General features: G+C 39.1%; 1 protein-coding gene across 1 annotated transcript in view; it reads right to left on the bottom strand.

Moving 5' to 3' along the window:
- reln (reelin) overlaps positions 1-18,287 on the bottom strand; it is a 391,311-nt gene that overhangs the window by 341,543 nt on the left and 31,481 nt on the right. Inside the window, exon 2 of the mRNA XM_043713852.2 lies at positions 17,757-17,867. Coding sequence (XP_043569787.2) covers positions 17,757-17,867 — 111 coding nt within the window. The remainder of the gene's footprint in view (positions 1-17,756; positions 17,868-18,287) is intronic.

Here is an 18,287-nt window from a genome sequence, read left to right as displayed (position 1 = left end):
CTAACAAGCGGCACCTCTTCAGCAATAACCTGCTCAGTGATGCCCAGTTTGGGTTCCCCAAGGCCATTCAGCTCCTGACCTCATTTCATGGACAAAACAGCTGAATTCCAGAGGTCAGGTGAGAGTGACAGCCCTTGACATCAAGGCTGCATTCGCCCGAGTATTGCATCATGGAGCCCTAGCAAAACGAGAACCAATAGGTATCAGGGGGAAAACTCTTCAGTGGTTAGAATCATAGCAAGATGGTCATGGTTGTTGGAGGTCAGTCATCTCAGCTCCAGGACATTTCTGCAGGAGTTGCTCAGGGTAGTGTCCTAGGCCTAACCATCTTCAGCTGCTTTATCAATGATCTTCCCCCCCATCATAAGATCAGAGATGGGTATGATCACTGATGATTGTACCATGTTCAGCATCATTTACAATTCTTCAGGCACTGAAGCATTCTGTGTCCAAATGCACCAAGTTCTGAACAAGATCCAGACTTGGGCTGACAAGTGGTAAGTAACATATGTGCCATGCAAACACCACGCTATGACCATCATCAATAAGAGACAATCTAACCATCCACCCCTTGATATTCAATGGTGTTACGATCACTGAATGCTCCACTATCAACATCCTGGGAGGTATCATTAATCAGAAATTCAACTAGACTCAACACATAAATGCAGTGGCTACAAAAGCAGATCAGTGGACTGTGATGGAAAACTCCTCACTTTCCTGGATGAGTACTGCACCAATAACACTCAAGAAGCTTGACACCATCCAAGACAAAGCAACCTGCTTGCTTGGCACTACATCCACAAGCATCCACTCCCTCGTCCACTGATGCTCAGTAGCAGCAGTGTGCACACCTAGAACATGGACTGCAGAAATTCACCAAAGATCCTCAGACAGCACCTTCCAAACCCATGACCACTTCCATCTAGAAGGACAAGGGCAGTAAATACATGGGAACACCACCACCTTCAGGTTCCCCTCCAAGCCACTCACCCTCCTGACATGGAAATCTATTGCCATTCCTTCGCTGTCACTGCGTTCAAATCCTGGAATTCCCTCCCTAATGACATTTTAGGTCAATCTACAGCAAGTGAACTGCAGCTGTTCAAGAAGACAACTCACCATCACCTTCTCAAAGGCAACTGGGGATAGGTGGTAAATGCCAGCCAGCCAGCCAGTGATGGCCAAATCCCACAAAATAAATAAATAAATAACTAGCATTTAGTATTATAAATAATGTAGAGTAAACATTAAGTATAAGTCCCACATTGACAGATATATTTCTCAGATTAAACACAAATGTTAAAAGATTTTGAGCCAACAAAGTTCAAGGATACAATGTTAACAGGAAAAATATGAACAGTTTAATATGTGCATCTTTAATTGTGATTTTTTTTTTGTTTTAAGTTCAATGACATCCACAAACCCATAAGAGTAAAACCTATCAATAATTTCAAGTAGAACCACATCTCACATTTCTAAAAGCAACAGCAATTTAAAGGGTGCTAATTAACAAAGCATGCTACATGCATCAGCTGGGTGAATTGTATTTGATGCATACAGCAAGGCAGAAAAATGCCTTTTAAAAACATACCAACTGTTGTAATGAGGACAGAGAAAGTTAGGTCTTGTTTGGTTTGTGGGCATGAATCTCTTATATGAATTCCAGCTATACCTCCCTCCACACTATCATCACCACATTGTCACCATCACTATCTAAACATGTCTCAAAACAATCCTCAGCAAACCTAGGTTGTGCAGAACCTGCTCAGGAAGATTTACACAGATACATCATTGGAGGCTAGAAAAGAAAAACTTATTTTGTAGCTTGGTTCTCAAAGTAAATGATCAAATCCATGTCTTCAACAGTGCATGATTGCATCAACGAGATTTCATTAGATTTATTTAAATTAGTGGAGAATGTATTAATGTTACAGATGTTTTACAAAATGTTACAGAATTTTACAAAAATTGTTGCTTAGAACTCTGCACAAAGCCTTGTCTCTAGTTCAACGCATCAGTGGGGACCATCCTCAAGCAAGTGGAAGTAGGTTTGAGTGCGTGCATGTTAAACCTCTTAAAAGGTAAGATTAGGGGTATCCTGACATACAGCTACCCACCTTTGACTTTCAGTGGGTGTTGATAGGTATTGAAAATGAATGGAGAACTTCATTGCATTTGTTGGAAAACAAGGTGGAGATGTGGCATACTCTGCCACTGGACTAATAATCCAGAGACCCAGGTTAAAGCTCTGAGACATGGGTTCAAATTCCACCATGGCAGCTGGTGGAATTTAATTCATTTAACAATCCTGGAATTAACAAAACAGAACTTGCTGAAGAAACTCAGAAGGGCAGCAGCATTTGTAAATAGAAAACAGCACTAATGTCTCAAGTCCAGTGACCATTGCACAGAATTGGAATAATTCATAAGAAGAATAATTCTGGAATTGAACTCAGTAATAGTGATCAATAGACAATAAGGTCCTTCGGGGAAGGAAATCAACTTCAATTCAACTTAGTCAAAGTAACTGCTTCCCAACTTGTCAGCAACTTGCTTTAGTCACTGAAGACAGTATAAAGCAGGAAGGATGTTATCAGTGAAACTTGATTAGTGAAACTGAAGTTTTCCGGTGATGGCTATGCCTGCAGTTCATAGTATTTTTTGCTTTCAAAATGCATTCATGTTTTCTCAAGCCATTGTAAACACTTTGGAAGTAATTTAATCATGTTTAGCTGCACTTCCTTGCTAGGAAGCGATAGACGTAATGCCAAAGGGTATTATTGCTGGACTGCTAATCCAGAGACCCAGGTACTATTCTGGGGACCCGGGTTTGAATCCCACAATGGCAGAAGATGGAATTTGAATTCGATAAACATCTGGAATTAAGAGTCTAATACTGAGCATGAATCTGGTCAAGGGTGACCAGGAAACTACCAACCTTACATCATCTGAGCTACATGTGACTCCTGACCCACAGCAATGTGGTTGACTCTTAACTGCCCTCTGGGCAATTAGGAATGGGATGTAAATACTGCCTTGCCAGCGGTGCCTACATCCTGTGAATGAATAAAGGATTTGCAGCTTCTCCAACAATGAAGCAGTCAGTGTCTACATGAAGCAACACAATATGGACAATGTCCAGTCTTGGGATACTAAGATGGCAAGTAGCATTCACATCAGGCAATGATCATTTCCATCAAGAGAGAATCTAACCTTCATCCCTTCACATTCAATCACCATTACTGTATTCTCTACCAACATCCTGGAGTTGTCATTAAGCATTAAATGAACTGGACCTGCGATATGAATATTGTGGCTACAATCTCTCTACTTGCCTGGATGAATGTAGCTCCAACAACATTCCAGTAGCTGACACATCCATGTCAAAGCAGCCTGCTTGAATGGCACTACACTTTCCTCCTTCAACATTCACTCCACTCACCGCTGATGCACAGTGGCAGCAGTATGCACTGAGTCCAAGATGTACTGGAATAACTTATCAAAGCTATTCCGACATCACTTTTGAAACACATGACTTCTACCATTGAGAATGACAATGGCGCAGATGCATGGAAGTACTACCACCAACAAGTTCTCCTCCAAGCCACACACCAGCCTGACTTGGAACTATTCCTTCACTGTTCCTGGATCAAAACCCTCAAACTTTCCTTATAACAGCATTTGGTACCCCCTACACCCAACAGATTGTAGTGGTTCAGGAGGCAGCTCATCACCACTACCTTGCCCAGGGCACTAAGGGATGAGCAATAAATGTTGGCCAAGCCAGCATATGCACAAGTTAAAAAAATGGACCACTGAAGAAGGACAAGAAAAGAAACACCAACAGCAACTACAGCTGCCTCCTCCTCTGGCTACACGCCCCTCCAGGGGGATGAACACAGAGATCCAACTCAAAACAGGACAGACTCCCAAAATAGGGTCTATTGAGGATCAACATTTCTATCATATCTGAGTAGCAGTGCCTCATGAGGTTCAAGTTCCTACAACAGGTTACTGTTGACATCGGCAGCCTTCTGGGTCAAGGCCTTCCGAGTGGAACAAGTGGCCGCACAGTGGTCGTTAATGTGTCTGTCATTGGATAGTCTCTCTTTCCTAGCTCTCTCTCTCTCTCTCTCTCTCTCTCACACCAAGGTGTGTGCTGTTTTCCCATGTATGGAGAATAAGCAGAGCTGTAAGTATTCATAGTTACTTATGTGATGAGGAGTGAAGAACATATTTTGTGGTGAGCAACGATGGTGCAAGGGGAAAATAGAATGAAGATGAGTTAGAGTGTTGTTTCTCTGCAAGGGATAGACTATTCTTATAGCGACAGGAAATCAGTGAAACTGATGTATGTTGTCCTGGGTAGTACTGTGCAGGAAAATGCTTTAAGTCAGATGATGGGATTTGGCACCCTAATGTGTTGTGCCACTCACCCATCATGCCCTCCTGAGGTCCTGATCCTCTTGAAGCACTATCTCCTGGAATGTAGGTAGTCTGAGACCAAACCAGTCTGCTTAAAATGTGCTTCCAACCTCATAATTCTGCCACCTCTAATACCACATATTTCAATCCCCACATTCAGCTTATCTGCCATTTAAACCCTCAACAATATTACTGAAGTCATCTCTACACTTGTTATGATCTCAGTTGTGAGGATATTGGACAAGCCGAATATTTGGGAACATAGAATGAAGAATAGGCCATTCAAACAACCAAACACCATCCAATATAAATCCAATACTGATCCAGTTCAATACTTTTTTAACTACACTATTTCTGTGTCCCTTCATGTCATGAGTATTTAGAAATCTGGCAATCTGTCCTTTAAATATACTTTGTGACTGGACTTCTCGAGTAGAAAATCCAAAGATTTACAACTCTAAATAAAATAACTTCTCCTCACCTCAGTCCTAAGTGGCTTCCTCTTTATTTTGACTTTCTGCCCCAACATTCTAGACTCTCCAAACAGAAGAAACATCTTAACTGCATCTACCCTGTCTATCCCTTTAAGTATTTTGCCACTTCAATAAGATCATCTCTCATTCTTTGAGATTATAGAGAATACAAGCCCAATTTCCTCAACACAAACAGAACTTGCTGGTAAACGTGAACTGGTCTAGCAGCATCTGTGGAAAGAAAGCAGAAACCCTTTCTCACTGGACCCGAAATGTAAACTCTGCTTCCTGGCATTCTGTCCCAGCAACACATCTGAAGCCTTAATACACTCCATCTATGGCAGTGGTATCCTGCGTGAGGTACTAGGACCAAAATTGCACATAGTACTCCAGGTATGGTCCAACCAAGATTCTACATAATTAAGGAAAGACTTGCTACTCCGGTACTCAAACCCATTTGCAATAAAAGATAATGTGCCATTAGGGTTCAATGTTGCCTACTGCACTTACATGCTAGCCTTATGTGACATACTGATGAGGACATTTATAACTCTTACTAATATCTTACCATTTAAGAAATACTCTTCCTCCAGCCAGTGAATAACCTCATATTTTTCCAAATCGTATTCTATCTGCCATGTTCTTGCCCATTCATCAAGTCTGCCCAAATCCTCTTGAAGCTGCTCTGCATTTCCCTCACAGCATACTTTTCCGTCTAGCTTTATGTCATTAGTGAACTGGGAAATATTACATCCAAATCAATGATATATATTGTGAACAGCTGGGGGCCAAATACTATTCTTGCAGTATTCCAATAGCCATGACCTTCTCATATGAGAACAACACTCTTATTTCTATTTTCTGTTATCTGCCAGTTAGCAAATCCTTAATCTGAGCCAATTCATCACCAAATATCACGTTTTAATTTTGTCAAATAACCACCTGTGCAGTCTCCTGAAAATCCAAGCATACTACATAAACCTCTTTGTTATTTCTGTTAGTAACATCCACTATTTTCTATTCATTTATTCACTGGCTGGCCCTCACAGACAAAGATGACTCTCTTTTACTCTCAGGGTGAGTTTGTAGGTGGCTAAGTCTGTAGGTGGCTGTACAGACCAATGCAACTCCCACAGGCTCTGTTACACTTGGGGCTGAAGCTAATTGAGGGATGAGGTGGGTGGCGTATTAATGTGGCAGCACACTCCTTCCACTGTTTTTGCCTGGTTTTTCTCCCAACAGCAAGTCTTGAGGTGCTTGATGCCCTCCCAATTGCACCTCCTCAACTTTGGGCAGGCTTAGGCCAGTGATTCCCAGGTGTCTGTGGGAATGCTGCATTTCACTGGTGAGTCTTTGAGGGTATCAATGGAGGACTTTCTTTGTCCACCTGAGGCTTGCATGCCATTTCGAAGCTGGGAGTAGAACTCCTGCTTGGGGAGTCTCATGTCGGTCATTACGACAATGTGCCCAGCCTATTGTAGATGATCAAGTGTAGTCAGTGCCTCAATGCTGGAGATGTTGGCCTAGTCAAGGACACTGGCGTCGGTGTGTCTTTCTTCCCAGTGGATTTACAGGATCTTGTGCAGGCAGCATTGGTAGTACTGCTCCAGCACCTTGAGGTGTCTGCTGTAGACACTTAATGTCTCAGACTCTCAGTTTTCCATTCATAAACCCATGCCCATTCAGTTCACTATTATCAGGTGTACATTTATCACAAATTTTTCATAGATTTTCCCACCCAGTGACAGGCTGTAGATCCCATTCTTTCTTCCCCCTATTTTGTTAAAAATGGGGTGAGATTTGCTACATTCCAAACTGCAAGAACCATTTCAGACACAATAGAATCTTGGATGATCACCAATGCATACACTAGCTCCACAGCTACCTCTTTCAACACTCCAGGTTGTAGAATATTAGATTCCGGGCACTTAAACTTCAGTCACATTAACTTCTCCAACACAATCTTCTTATCAATACTGTACTAATTTCCTTTAATTCTGCATTACAGTGACTTGGATCTCTAATTAACTTTAGTGAAGGCAGATAATGTAACACTTAGCTTCTTTGCCATATCTCTATTCTCCATAATAAATTGCCCCAACTCTGCCTGTAATGGATCCACATTTGTCTTAGACGTTTCTTTTTCATAGACATATTGAAGCTTTTATAGTTTTTTTTTAAAACCTAGTTTACATTAATATTCTTTCCTCCTTTTTTTTTGGTCCCCCTCTGCTGTATTAAAAATATTCCAAATCCTCAGATTTAATACTTGTTCTGGCAACTTCATAGGCCTTCTCTTTTAAATTTATGCTATTGTTAACTTCCTTTGATAGCCATGGTTGACTGTTTGTTTAGGTTTTTGCACCTTGAAGGAATGTATAGTTGTTGTAAATTACATAATCATTATTTTAAAACAATCCATTACCCATCTATCATGATACTGGTTAATGTAGTTTAATTCACCTCAGCCAATTTACCCTTCATTCCCTCAATTTGATAGGATCTAGTTTGACAGACCGCAATGATTCAAAGAATAGAATGAGGGGAAGAACCAAGGGTAAAACGATAAATGACAGAATGTTTCTGTTTTTCAGTTTGGCAATCTTTTTAAAAAAAATTGAATAAAACAAATATGAGAAATAGTGATTACGTTGGTACATTGTATAGATAGAATAACAATTCTGAACTATATAAACTTCTACCTTAAAACTAAACCAACTGACTTAGTGGGTGGCACAGTGGTTAGCACTGCTGCCTCACAATGCCAGAGACCTGGGTTCAATTCCTGCCTCAGGCAACTGTTGTGTGGAGTTTGCACATTCTCCTCGTGTCTGCGTGGTTTTCTTCTGGGTGCTCCGGTTTCCTCCCACAGTCCAAAGATGTGCAGGTCAGGTGAATTGGCCATGCTAAATTGCCCATAGTGTTAGGTGTAGGGGAATGGGTCTGGGTGGGTTGCTCTTCGGAGGGTCGGTGTGGACTTGTTGGGTCAAAGGGCCTGTTTCCACGCTGTAAGTAATCCAGTGTAATTTTTTCACTGTAGCTTTTAAACATATACTCTGGAAGGCAGTTCCTATTTATGCTGGGTCTAGCTGCTCAGGTCCTAATGGTAATATTCCGATCAACATAACTGCCTGTTCGAAATTTATGTATTGCTGACAGTCACGTGCCACAAACTAGCAGACACAAAGAGTCATAGAGATGTACATCATGGAAACCAATCCTTCGGTCCAACTTGTCCATGCTGACCTAAGTTAATCTTGTCCCATTTGCCATAATTTACCCTATATCCCTCTAAACCCTTCCTGTTCATTACCCATCCAGATGCCTTTTAAATGTTCTAATTGTACTAGCCTCCATCACTTCCTTTGGCATTACAGACACTGTTGGAGAAATTTTCCCGATAGGTTAGAGATCCCAAAACACAGCTCAAAGTGAAATTGACAAACAGTTTATTGCAAGTGATATTGCTGGAAGAGAAAGAGACTAGGCTGACACAGAACTGACAGTCTGTACAGGTGGATCAGATTTCTCTTCCTAGAGCTGAGGATGAGACCAGTTTTATAATAATGCTGCACAATGAGACTGATTAAGAAATGGGAAACTATAAGGTAACTGGAAATGGAGTAATCTAGTTGCAAGGATGCTATCGGATGAGTGTCCTGTTCCTTCACAGAATGCAATATCCTGACAGTATCGATGGTTCCATTCCTCTTCACATGTAGGTGTTAATGTCTCCTCTGAGGTGGTGAAGTGCCTCCATTGTCCTGTTCCTAGAGCATGTCCTTGCTGGTGCCTCTTTGTCTGACTTGCTCTTTGTGTGGCTTTGGTATTGCTGGGTTGTGAAACTGCCCTTGGGGCTTTGAGATGTTTGTGGCGCTCTGCCATTGTTAGTGGGAGCTTGAAGTGTATTCTCTTGTCTACGTGGGCAGTCTGATTTGGCTTGTGAGCCTGCTGTGGAATTCTGGGTGTTTTTGGTACAGTTTGGCCAATTTTGCTTTTGTGGGCCTATCGTGGGTTAGCAAATCTTTTCCCACACACTCCCTTGGCATTTATTGTATTGCTGGACTTTTCCTCATTACACAACTAAACATCACTACACAGTTCCACGCTGCTCACTCTCCTCTCTTTCTCTCTAAGTGTACCAAATGGAGTTATTTGGTGAAACACAGTATATGGGATTTTGGAAGCCTTGAGAATCAGCCTTCCTTTGCTTTAATGAATTTTTAAAAGCAAAAACAAATTTGGCTTGAAGTGCAGTTCTACCTTTAAGCATCTATCTTCATAGCAACCTCAATGCTTTCTTGCTTCTAAATATTTCTCAGCTGGGTCAAAAGTTCAAACCTGATTTTTGAAAATACATAGTCATAATAAGATAATGAAAGTAAACAACTTCTGATTCACTTTAAATCAAAACTAAATATCTACATTTTTAATCCTAATATAACTCAAATAGAGATGTTATAATAGCCTGATTACTCCAGTGCACTTCTACATTTCAGACACTGTAAACTCAAGGTCATCCAAAACTTTTCTGCCTGGGTCCTAGCTCACAGCAAGTCCCCCATGACTCTCGCGTGCGCTGACTTATATTTATTCTGGTCAAATAACATCTTGATTCTAAAAGTCTCATCTCTGTCTTCAAATCCCTCTGTGGCCTTGCTCTTCCCCATCTTTGTAATATACTCTAACACTACAAACTCCAAGATATCAACATTTCTCGAATGCTGGCCTTGCATCCATTCCCAATCATAATTGCTCCACTATTGGTAACTGTGTCTTCAATTGTCTAGGTCCAGAACTGTGGACCTACATATCGTCATCTTGCCTTTTTTAAGCCACTTTAAAAACCTTCCTCTTTGACCAAGCTTTTTGATATCTGACCAAACCGTATGCAGCTCACTATCATATCTTATTTTTAATGTTCCCGTGCAATTATGTCATAGACTAACTTAACCACATGGACAAACACAAAGTGGAGAACTGCAGGTACGTAACATGTGATGAAAGCTTTGTGAAGTTATTGCAATAACTCCTCCCAATAGACCTGTCCCTCAATTTGCTGTCCTGACCCAAACTTATTATGAAGACTTCTGCCACTGTTTTATGTAAAACAGGAATAACTATTTATTAGTAACAACAGTACTTTATAAAATTCTAGGAATGGCAATGATACAAACTCTTAAAATCACTAACCACCCAAACAATTAGCCCAAAATTGGCCTTTTGTCCCCAAGCTGGTACTGAAACCTAATACACAAGATAAAAGATTCATAGTAAAGGTTAGATATTAGGTTAAAGATAGAAAGAAAGGTAGTAAGCCAATGTGGCTGCACTCAAAACATCTGAATCTCAGGCGAGCAGTTCTGACCTCTGAATGTGCTAAACTCCTCTGAGCAGCAGACTGCGACAGTTTGGTGAGGAAAGAGCTGAACTCTTTGACAGAGTGACTGAGTTGGGTTGGTTTCTTCTTCTGGGCAGTCTCCTCATGGCAATCTATTAACCGGACACATAGAATTTGGCTCCTCACCAAAAAAAGATCTTGCATTTAACTTTTGCTGTTCGAGTCAGTTACCTTTTCTTTGCTTTAAGCAGTGTACCCATGATTCGCTACCAATCGGATACTCTTCGCAATGTCTCCTGTCGAGGCCTCACTACTCAAGCTCTAGCCATCAACTCCTCAGACAGGACTATAGGGTTTGGCTTTACAACTCCAGCCCCTTGTTTCTCCCTCCTTTTCTGACTGGTCATTTCTGTACTTGCTGTGATGTCATAGGGTTAAACCCCCTCTTAGCTTTGATCAGCTTTCTGCAGCATGAAGGTGGCCAATCAGCAGACACTCCTGATCCATGCCAATCCCCACTGTCTCCAAAGTTCATCCCCAGCATTAGAGGGGGTGCTGACTGAATTGTGAACCTTATACAGAATCCCAGTCTTTTCTGATAATTGTGTTTTTAAAAAATATTAATGCTAGAAGTTATAGAAGGAAAAGTTAGGAAGAACAGATAGGGTTATAACAAGCGCCTTTCAACCTGTAGTTACATTAATGGCGCTAGGAACATAGGAAATGCAAGCTCCTTGAACCTCCTCCACTATTTGATTGGATCATAGGTGATTTCCAACCAAAACAGAGTTTTCTGCACTTGATGCTTTTAATATGTATAAATTTATCAGTATTTGAATTAAACAGGTTTAATTACTGAGCCTCCACAACCCCCGAGATGAGAATTCTAAAGATTCACAGCCCTCTGAATGAAGAAATTCCTCCTTACCTCAGTCCTAAATGCCTTCCTTAAATGCTCAGAATATGTCCCCTAGTTCTAGGCTCCCTACCTAAAGGAATAACTTGCCTGCATCAGCCCAGTTTGAATGAAATTACTCAGATTCTTTTGAATTCCAGAGACTGTGAACACAAGGCAGGAATAGGCCATTCAGCTCATCAGGCTTGCTCTGCCAGTTAATAAGATGATTGCTGATCTATTGGTAACCTCAAGCCCACATTTCTACCTACTCAAGAATCTTTCACCACTTCCACAAAACCCAGCTTAACAGGAATTTATGTACCTCCATTTTAAAAATATTCAAAGACTCTGCTTTCTCCATCTTGTCAAGAATGCCCAGGCTCCCCAATTTCTCCTTGTGGGATTATCCTACCATCCAGGAAGCATGCTGCTCTTCCCCAATGGCAAGATATATAAAGTATAAGCTGTTTTTGCTATTGGAGGAATTACTCATCTATTGTTGATTTCCTTGGTCACTTACATTCACTCCTGCCTTTTGGAGAGATTTATCCTTCATCCCCTCACCATTTGGGTTTCCAACCTGCTCCTTACATCCTGGAATAAAAGCAAAATACTGAGGGATGCTAGAAATCTGAAATAAACATACAAAGTGCTGAAGAAAGTCAGCAAGTCTGGCAGCATCAGTGGAGAGAGAAACAGAGTTAGCATCAAGTCCAGAATGACCATTGTTTGGAACCAGTCCAAAGAAGTGTCATACTGATCTTGAAATACTAACTCTGTTTCTCTCTCCACAAATGCTGCCAGGTCTTACATCTGGGGTTAAGTCAAAAGAATTCCACTTCTTATTCTGACAAATGAAATCAAAAACTAATGGACCAGATTTCACTGTCAGTAGGGCTTGCTGCTGGTCTCAAGAAAAGATTGCGTGATTTCTGATGTGTGGATATCTTCTTAAAGTCAGTTCAAATCTAGCAAAATGTCAAGATATGCAGCAACAGTGCTCTCATTGGGCAACTAATTATAATGAAGTACTCTGGAGAAAGCAAATTAGGAAATTCAAAATAATTGATAAGCCCTCACTTTGAATTGAATTTCATTGAGAAGAAAAAGAAAATGATATGTATATATGGCATTAAGGCTGAAAGTGAAATATCAAAATGAAGAAATTTGAAATTTCACAAATATAAAATTAGTTTTCCAAGATCAGAGACTTGTTCAACAGTAATCTTAACTCAATACTGTCTGAAGTCCAGTTACTCCTTATTCAACAGTGTGTAACATTTTCCAGAATAAAGGAAAAAGACAAGTTCTTGTCAATTCCATGAATTAAAATTGCTGAAGTCTGCATAGTGAGGAATTGTTGAATCACTGACAGCAACTTCTGGATTCAATGCTTAATTGTACATGAATGGACTCCAGATGTTACCATCAGTTTCAGAGGGATAAGGATGTTGAATGCTGACAGTTATGCCATCATAATTGCAGAATCTAGCCACTGGAAATGTGATCATGTTTTGAAAAGATAAACTGAAACCAAAAAAACCCCCAATATGATTGATAAGTAGAACTCAATTATTAAGTTTTCAACTGTTAAATGCCATGTTAATTTCAATATTTAAGTCTGGTACTTGCAAAAATTATTTTATCAGTGTCTAAGTTGTTAATAGTAAATAATTAATTAAAACTGAGAATGTGTGGGGCTAGTGAGAAATGCTTTTAAAAGGAGAATTCGCAAGAAGAAAATGTGTTCTATTTACATACTTTGGTGTAAAATTCTCCAATAACTTTTCAAGCGATGTTTTAAAGTGACAATGCTTCATATATTAACGATCTGTAAATGTCCCATTATCATCCATCTTGACAAATATTTTCAACACAAATCAAAAACCCAAAGGAATAATAAGGGATGGAGTTAAATAGGGAAGATACATCTGTGTAAGGTCAACTGCCAAGACTCTTCAAACTGGGTTTTAAAACCTTCAACTTTCATTTTTAGATTTGATTTAAGTGAAAAGTTGCATCAGACCTGAATCAAATCAGTGTATCTTGTGCTACAGGAATTAAACATTCAAATATGTTATGTTACTTAAATAATCTGATTGCTATGCATGAATAGCAGCTAATACACTACATAGAGTAATAGAGTCATAGAGGTGTATAGAATGGAAGCAGACCTTTCTATCCAACTCATCCATGCCAACCAGATATCCTAAATTAATAGGATATCTTTACCAGCATTTGGTCCACATCCCTCTAAACCCTTCCTGTTCGTATACACATCCAGATGCCTTTTAAAAATGTTGTAATTGTACCAGTCTCCACCTTTCCTCTGGCAGCTCATTCCATACACACACCACCCTATGTGTGAAAAAGTTGTCCCTTAGGTCCCTTTTAAATTTTTCCCCTCTCACCTTAAACCTACACCCTCTAGTTCCAGACACTCCCGGGGAAAAGACGTTGGCTATTCACCCTATCCATGCCTCTCATGATTTTATAAACCTCTATAACGTCACCCGTAACCTCTGACACTCCAGGTAAAGTAGCCTCAGCCCTTTTGTATCACTCAAACGCTCTATCCTGACAAATTTTCTCTGAACTCTTTCAAGTTTCACAACATCCTTCCTATAAGCAGGGGGATCAGAATGTCAGTTTTCCTAAAGTGGCCTAACTAATGTCCTGTATAGCTGCATCATGACCTCCCAACTTCTTTATTCAATGCACTAACCAATAAAGGCAAGAATACCAAACGTCTTCTTCACTATCCTGTCTATCTGGTATTCCACTTCCAAGGAACTATGAACCTGCACTCCAAGGCCTCTTTGTTCAGCAACACACCCTAGGACCTTACCATTAAGTGTACAAGTCCTGCTCTGATTGGCCTTCCCAAAATGTAGCACATCACATTTAGCTAAATTAAACTCCATCTGCCACTCCTTGGCCCACAGGCCCATCTGATAAAGTTCCCATTGAACTCGGAGGTAACCTTCTTCGCTGTCCACTACACCAAATTTTGGTGTCATCTGCAAACTTACTAACCATACCACCTATGTTCACATCCAAATCATTTATACAAATGGCTTAGACACATGCAGTATCCAGACTCTCTCCACAAATCATCTGTAGGTGTCCAAATTCAATTTTATCAATTATGGGTTTGCTCAACCATAACTTATAAATCTATCCTGCTGCAATTTATCATTGACACTATATACAATTGATTACATTTCATTAATTTCTGCAATGTTCTTATTTAAAATGTGTAATTTGGAATTAATTGAATGAAATAAATATTGTTTACTTTCTATTGAAGAGTGGCTATTAATGCTGAGAATTAACCTCAGCACTTTCAAAGATGTAACTTCTAATCCCCTGCAACATTTCCTCCACTTTTGTTCTGGACATTGGTAGCTGTTTGTCAGTATAAATGAAGGATGTGCTCTATTTACTGACTGTGAATACTAATGGTCAATTTAAGTAAACAGGGCAATACTCTATTTCAGTCATATAGCTTTGAACTCAGCTTGTTTTCTTCCATGTAATAATTTGTGGTGGACTTTGAATAATTAATTATTTTTGAATAATACAGGAATAATTATATTCATGTTCATGTACTTAGTTGTTGCTTCTGGCTAAATCAGCTCTGTCTCCTCAAATCCAACATGGAACAGATGGAGATTGCTTTATCACCAGTGTATATACAAGATAATGTTCTCACTGGAATAAAGTGTATGTCAGCACTAGCTTTATAAACAATTAAATTAATTGCATACACATGCAGACATATTTGCATTAATTTGCACCTATCCCAGGCAATTCTGCATACACTGAATTCTGAGTTTGTCACTTCTGCAAAAAGCTTCAGATGTTTGTTCTTCCCTAGCACACTCTGATCCAAAATAAATAGCCTCCAATATTCGACTGAGTACAACAATATTTTTATTAACATTATGTTATAATTCAATATAACTGGACTTTTAGTCAGATTACACTCCTGTGATGCACCTTGGAATATTCTCCTATGTTAAAGGAACTAAATAAATGCAAATTGTTGTTGGCATGTACAACTAAACCCATTTTAAGTACACAAAACACCATAGTACCTTCCCTTATAGTGACAAACAAATACCTCTATGTCATTTCAAAGATAATTGCAGATAATGCGTGGACCTCCAAAACAAAAGTACTGGCAGCTTAAACTAGTTGAGTTTGAAAGTTAAATGTTATGGATTAAACTGTGGAAGAATCACTTTTGCTGTATATAATGCCATTTTGTGTGTTTTGATTTCCAAGATTTAGGAAGTTCAGAGAATCAAATGGGTAATGTGCATATTGATACAGTTCAGATGTTACTGTTTCCTATGCTTACCAAACACATTTTTTTAAAAAAATCAAATCACAAATAATAAAACTAAATTGCAGACATTTTGCAGCTGATCAACACTGGCCTTCTCCGGAGATTTAGACAATCACTTGGTTGGGATATATTTACATTTTTTAAATAAAAGTAACAGATTCATTTACTTCTGTCATTTCTGCACTGTGGTGTTAGTAACATCAAACAAATGTTGCAATTGAACTTTGAGCTAAGGCTAATATTAGTTGTGAATGCCTATGGCTTTACTGGAATCAACAACCACAGTTCAGTCCAGATATTTGGATAACCAAATAAACATCTTTGAAGTGCATGTTTTAATTAAAAGGGGCCTGTTAGCTATGATTGATTGATTTTAGTACAGAAATGAATTGAGGTTCCCAAGTGCATTTACCCAAAGACTGATTGGAATGTACAGTTAGCAGATAATTACTGACATACTAAATCAGACAACCAAATTCAATCATCCACAAAATGGGATAGATTTTATTTTACAGAGTATTTGTACTGTTTCTTTCCTGAAGAGTCTGACAATACCTAACACAAAAAGCAGGTTGAGTGCTACATATGTTAATAGCTAGGAATTTTCATAGGTCACAGATTAAAGAACCAGGGTAATTATGATGCTTTCATGCACTGCAGGAATAATAAACCTGCATCATTGTTGTAGCACATAGAGAGATTACATGCTAAATCACTTCAAATGTCACACTTATATGATCTGCAAAGCTAATTTTTTTAATGAACCAGCTACCTTACTTTCAAAGAAATTACACAACTAGCTGTCTTCATGTATTCATTCATAGCTGCCCTAGCCCATGGGCTAGTAAACATGCAGCTGAGAGAATGAGGTGCGCAACATGAGAGTTCTGCTCCCTGCGGCAAGGTGTTTTCAAACATATTAACTATGAAAATGAGGAACTGTAAGCTAACAATCACTGGCTTTCAAATGGGGATTGCAGGCAGCCTGTATTTTCTCCTTGCAATTTTTCTTTTGCCTTGAACTCTCACTGGCCCCAAGCAGTCAGCAACAATAAATCTAATTTTCTATTTCAAAGATCTATGCATTTAATAGATTTCCTTGTGTCATGACTGGAATTGTTGCCCTTCCCTCTCTCCCCCATATAGTCTGCCACATTAAGATTTAAACAACTCTAACTCAACCCTCCTGAACAATGTAATGGCTTTCAGTAAGCATGCGGCTTACAGGCACCTTTCATCACCATAATGACAGGGAATTTTTTTTTTTTCGTCATTATTTGGGATGGTAGCATGATGTAATAGATAGAACAAGAATTTCAATTTAAATACAGTACTTTCAAAACAAGCATCAAATATAAAAAGGACTTAAATTATTACACCCTTGTTTTTTGAAAAAGAAAACAACAAATCAAAATTCCTCTCAGCTATCATATACAGATTAGATAACTTAAAGTCTTCCCTTTGGAAAGATTGTTTAACTTTTCCATTTTCTCTTTTGTAGTCTCCCAACATAGTACATCATCTTGGATAGATAAAAACATGTGAGAACAGGTCAGAGTGATTCACCCTTCAATGTAGCTTCTTCAAAATCACCACCCACCAACAACTCCCCCTCTCTTGACACTTACGCATATAGTTAAAAGTGGGACAATGCCGATGTAGATAGCTTAACAAACGTGGTCAATGTCTCTGGCTGGTTGATATTTGAGAAACTAGAATCTGTTGTTTCTCTCAGCTGAGTCTGATGAGACTCTCCAATAAAATACCTCAGGGTAAGATAATAGATGTAACTCTGCCTTCAAATGAACTTTCCAATTTTTGATATTGTAACTATTGACCAGCGTTGAGAAGAAACTGACATTACTGGTTTACTTTAAGTTGTCATATTCAGTTCTATATATGAACTAGTCTGCTTCCAGTATACATTTGTCATACGTTCAGTAAAATAAGTACTCAGCAAAGAACTTGCTATTGTGCATGAGGTTGCTATCATGGCCTGAGGAAGTGTACTTTAGTAAAGCAGTCTATTCTATATAATAGCTTAGTCCTTCTATCTGCTTGTCAACTATCAATTTCTCCCCCATGCTTTGTAGTTTATATTTGTTGGGAAAGAACCATATTGGATTATAAAGATAGCTTTGGATATAAACCATTTTCCAATATTCAGTATCCACTTCATTGAATTTCCTCAATTATTCATAAAAAGTTTAATTTTGATGGTTGATGAAAGACAATTGAAGTTTAGAAGGCGATGAGACTTACCAAGGCCAAACGAGCCAGGTCCGCTGACACTTTGTGAGGTTTGGATGCTTGTCGATGTGTAGAGGCCTGTGACCAGTAAGCCATCAAAATATGTGCTCGTGGAAATAGTCACTGAAACACATAAAAATAAGCCAGGTTTGATGCACTGATGATTGGGAAATCAGATAAGACACGGGCAATACAATCAACAGGAGCATATTTTAGGATGCATTAGACATACAGTGGACACAAAGATTATCAAACATAACAACTGCTCAAATTAACAAGATGACAAGACATATTATCATGGATTTTAACATTATCTCTCAATCTCTCAGTCACCCTCTGAGTTGCCCATTGTTACTAGGTTAGCAAGACAGCAGTGACGGTAACCATGCCATCCATCAACACATACATACAACAACAAAGATAGATATATGCAAAAGCTAATTTACTACTGACTTATACAGTTAACGTGGATGTCCATTTCAACAAAAGTTACAACTGAAATCCTTCATTTGCATTGAGGAAAGTTTAGTTGAAATTAAGATT

This window comes from Chiloscyllium plagiosum, unplaced genomic scaffold, assembly GCF_037043375.1.
Source record: "Chiloscyllium plagiosum isolate Xiang-an unplaced genomic scaffold, Cpla_swu_hap1 HiC_scaffold_23, whole genome shotgun sequence".
Taxonomy (NCBI): domain Eukaryota; kingdom Metazoa; phylum Chordata; class Chondrichthyes; order Orectolobiformes; family Hemiscylliidae; genus Chiloscyllium; species Chiloscyllium plagiosum.
Note: the sequence above shows the minus strand (reverse complement) of the source record. Positions and strands in the feature narration are given on the sequence as shown.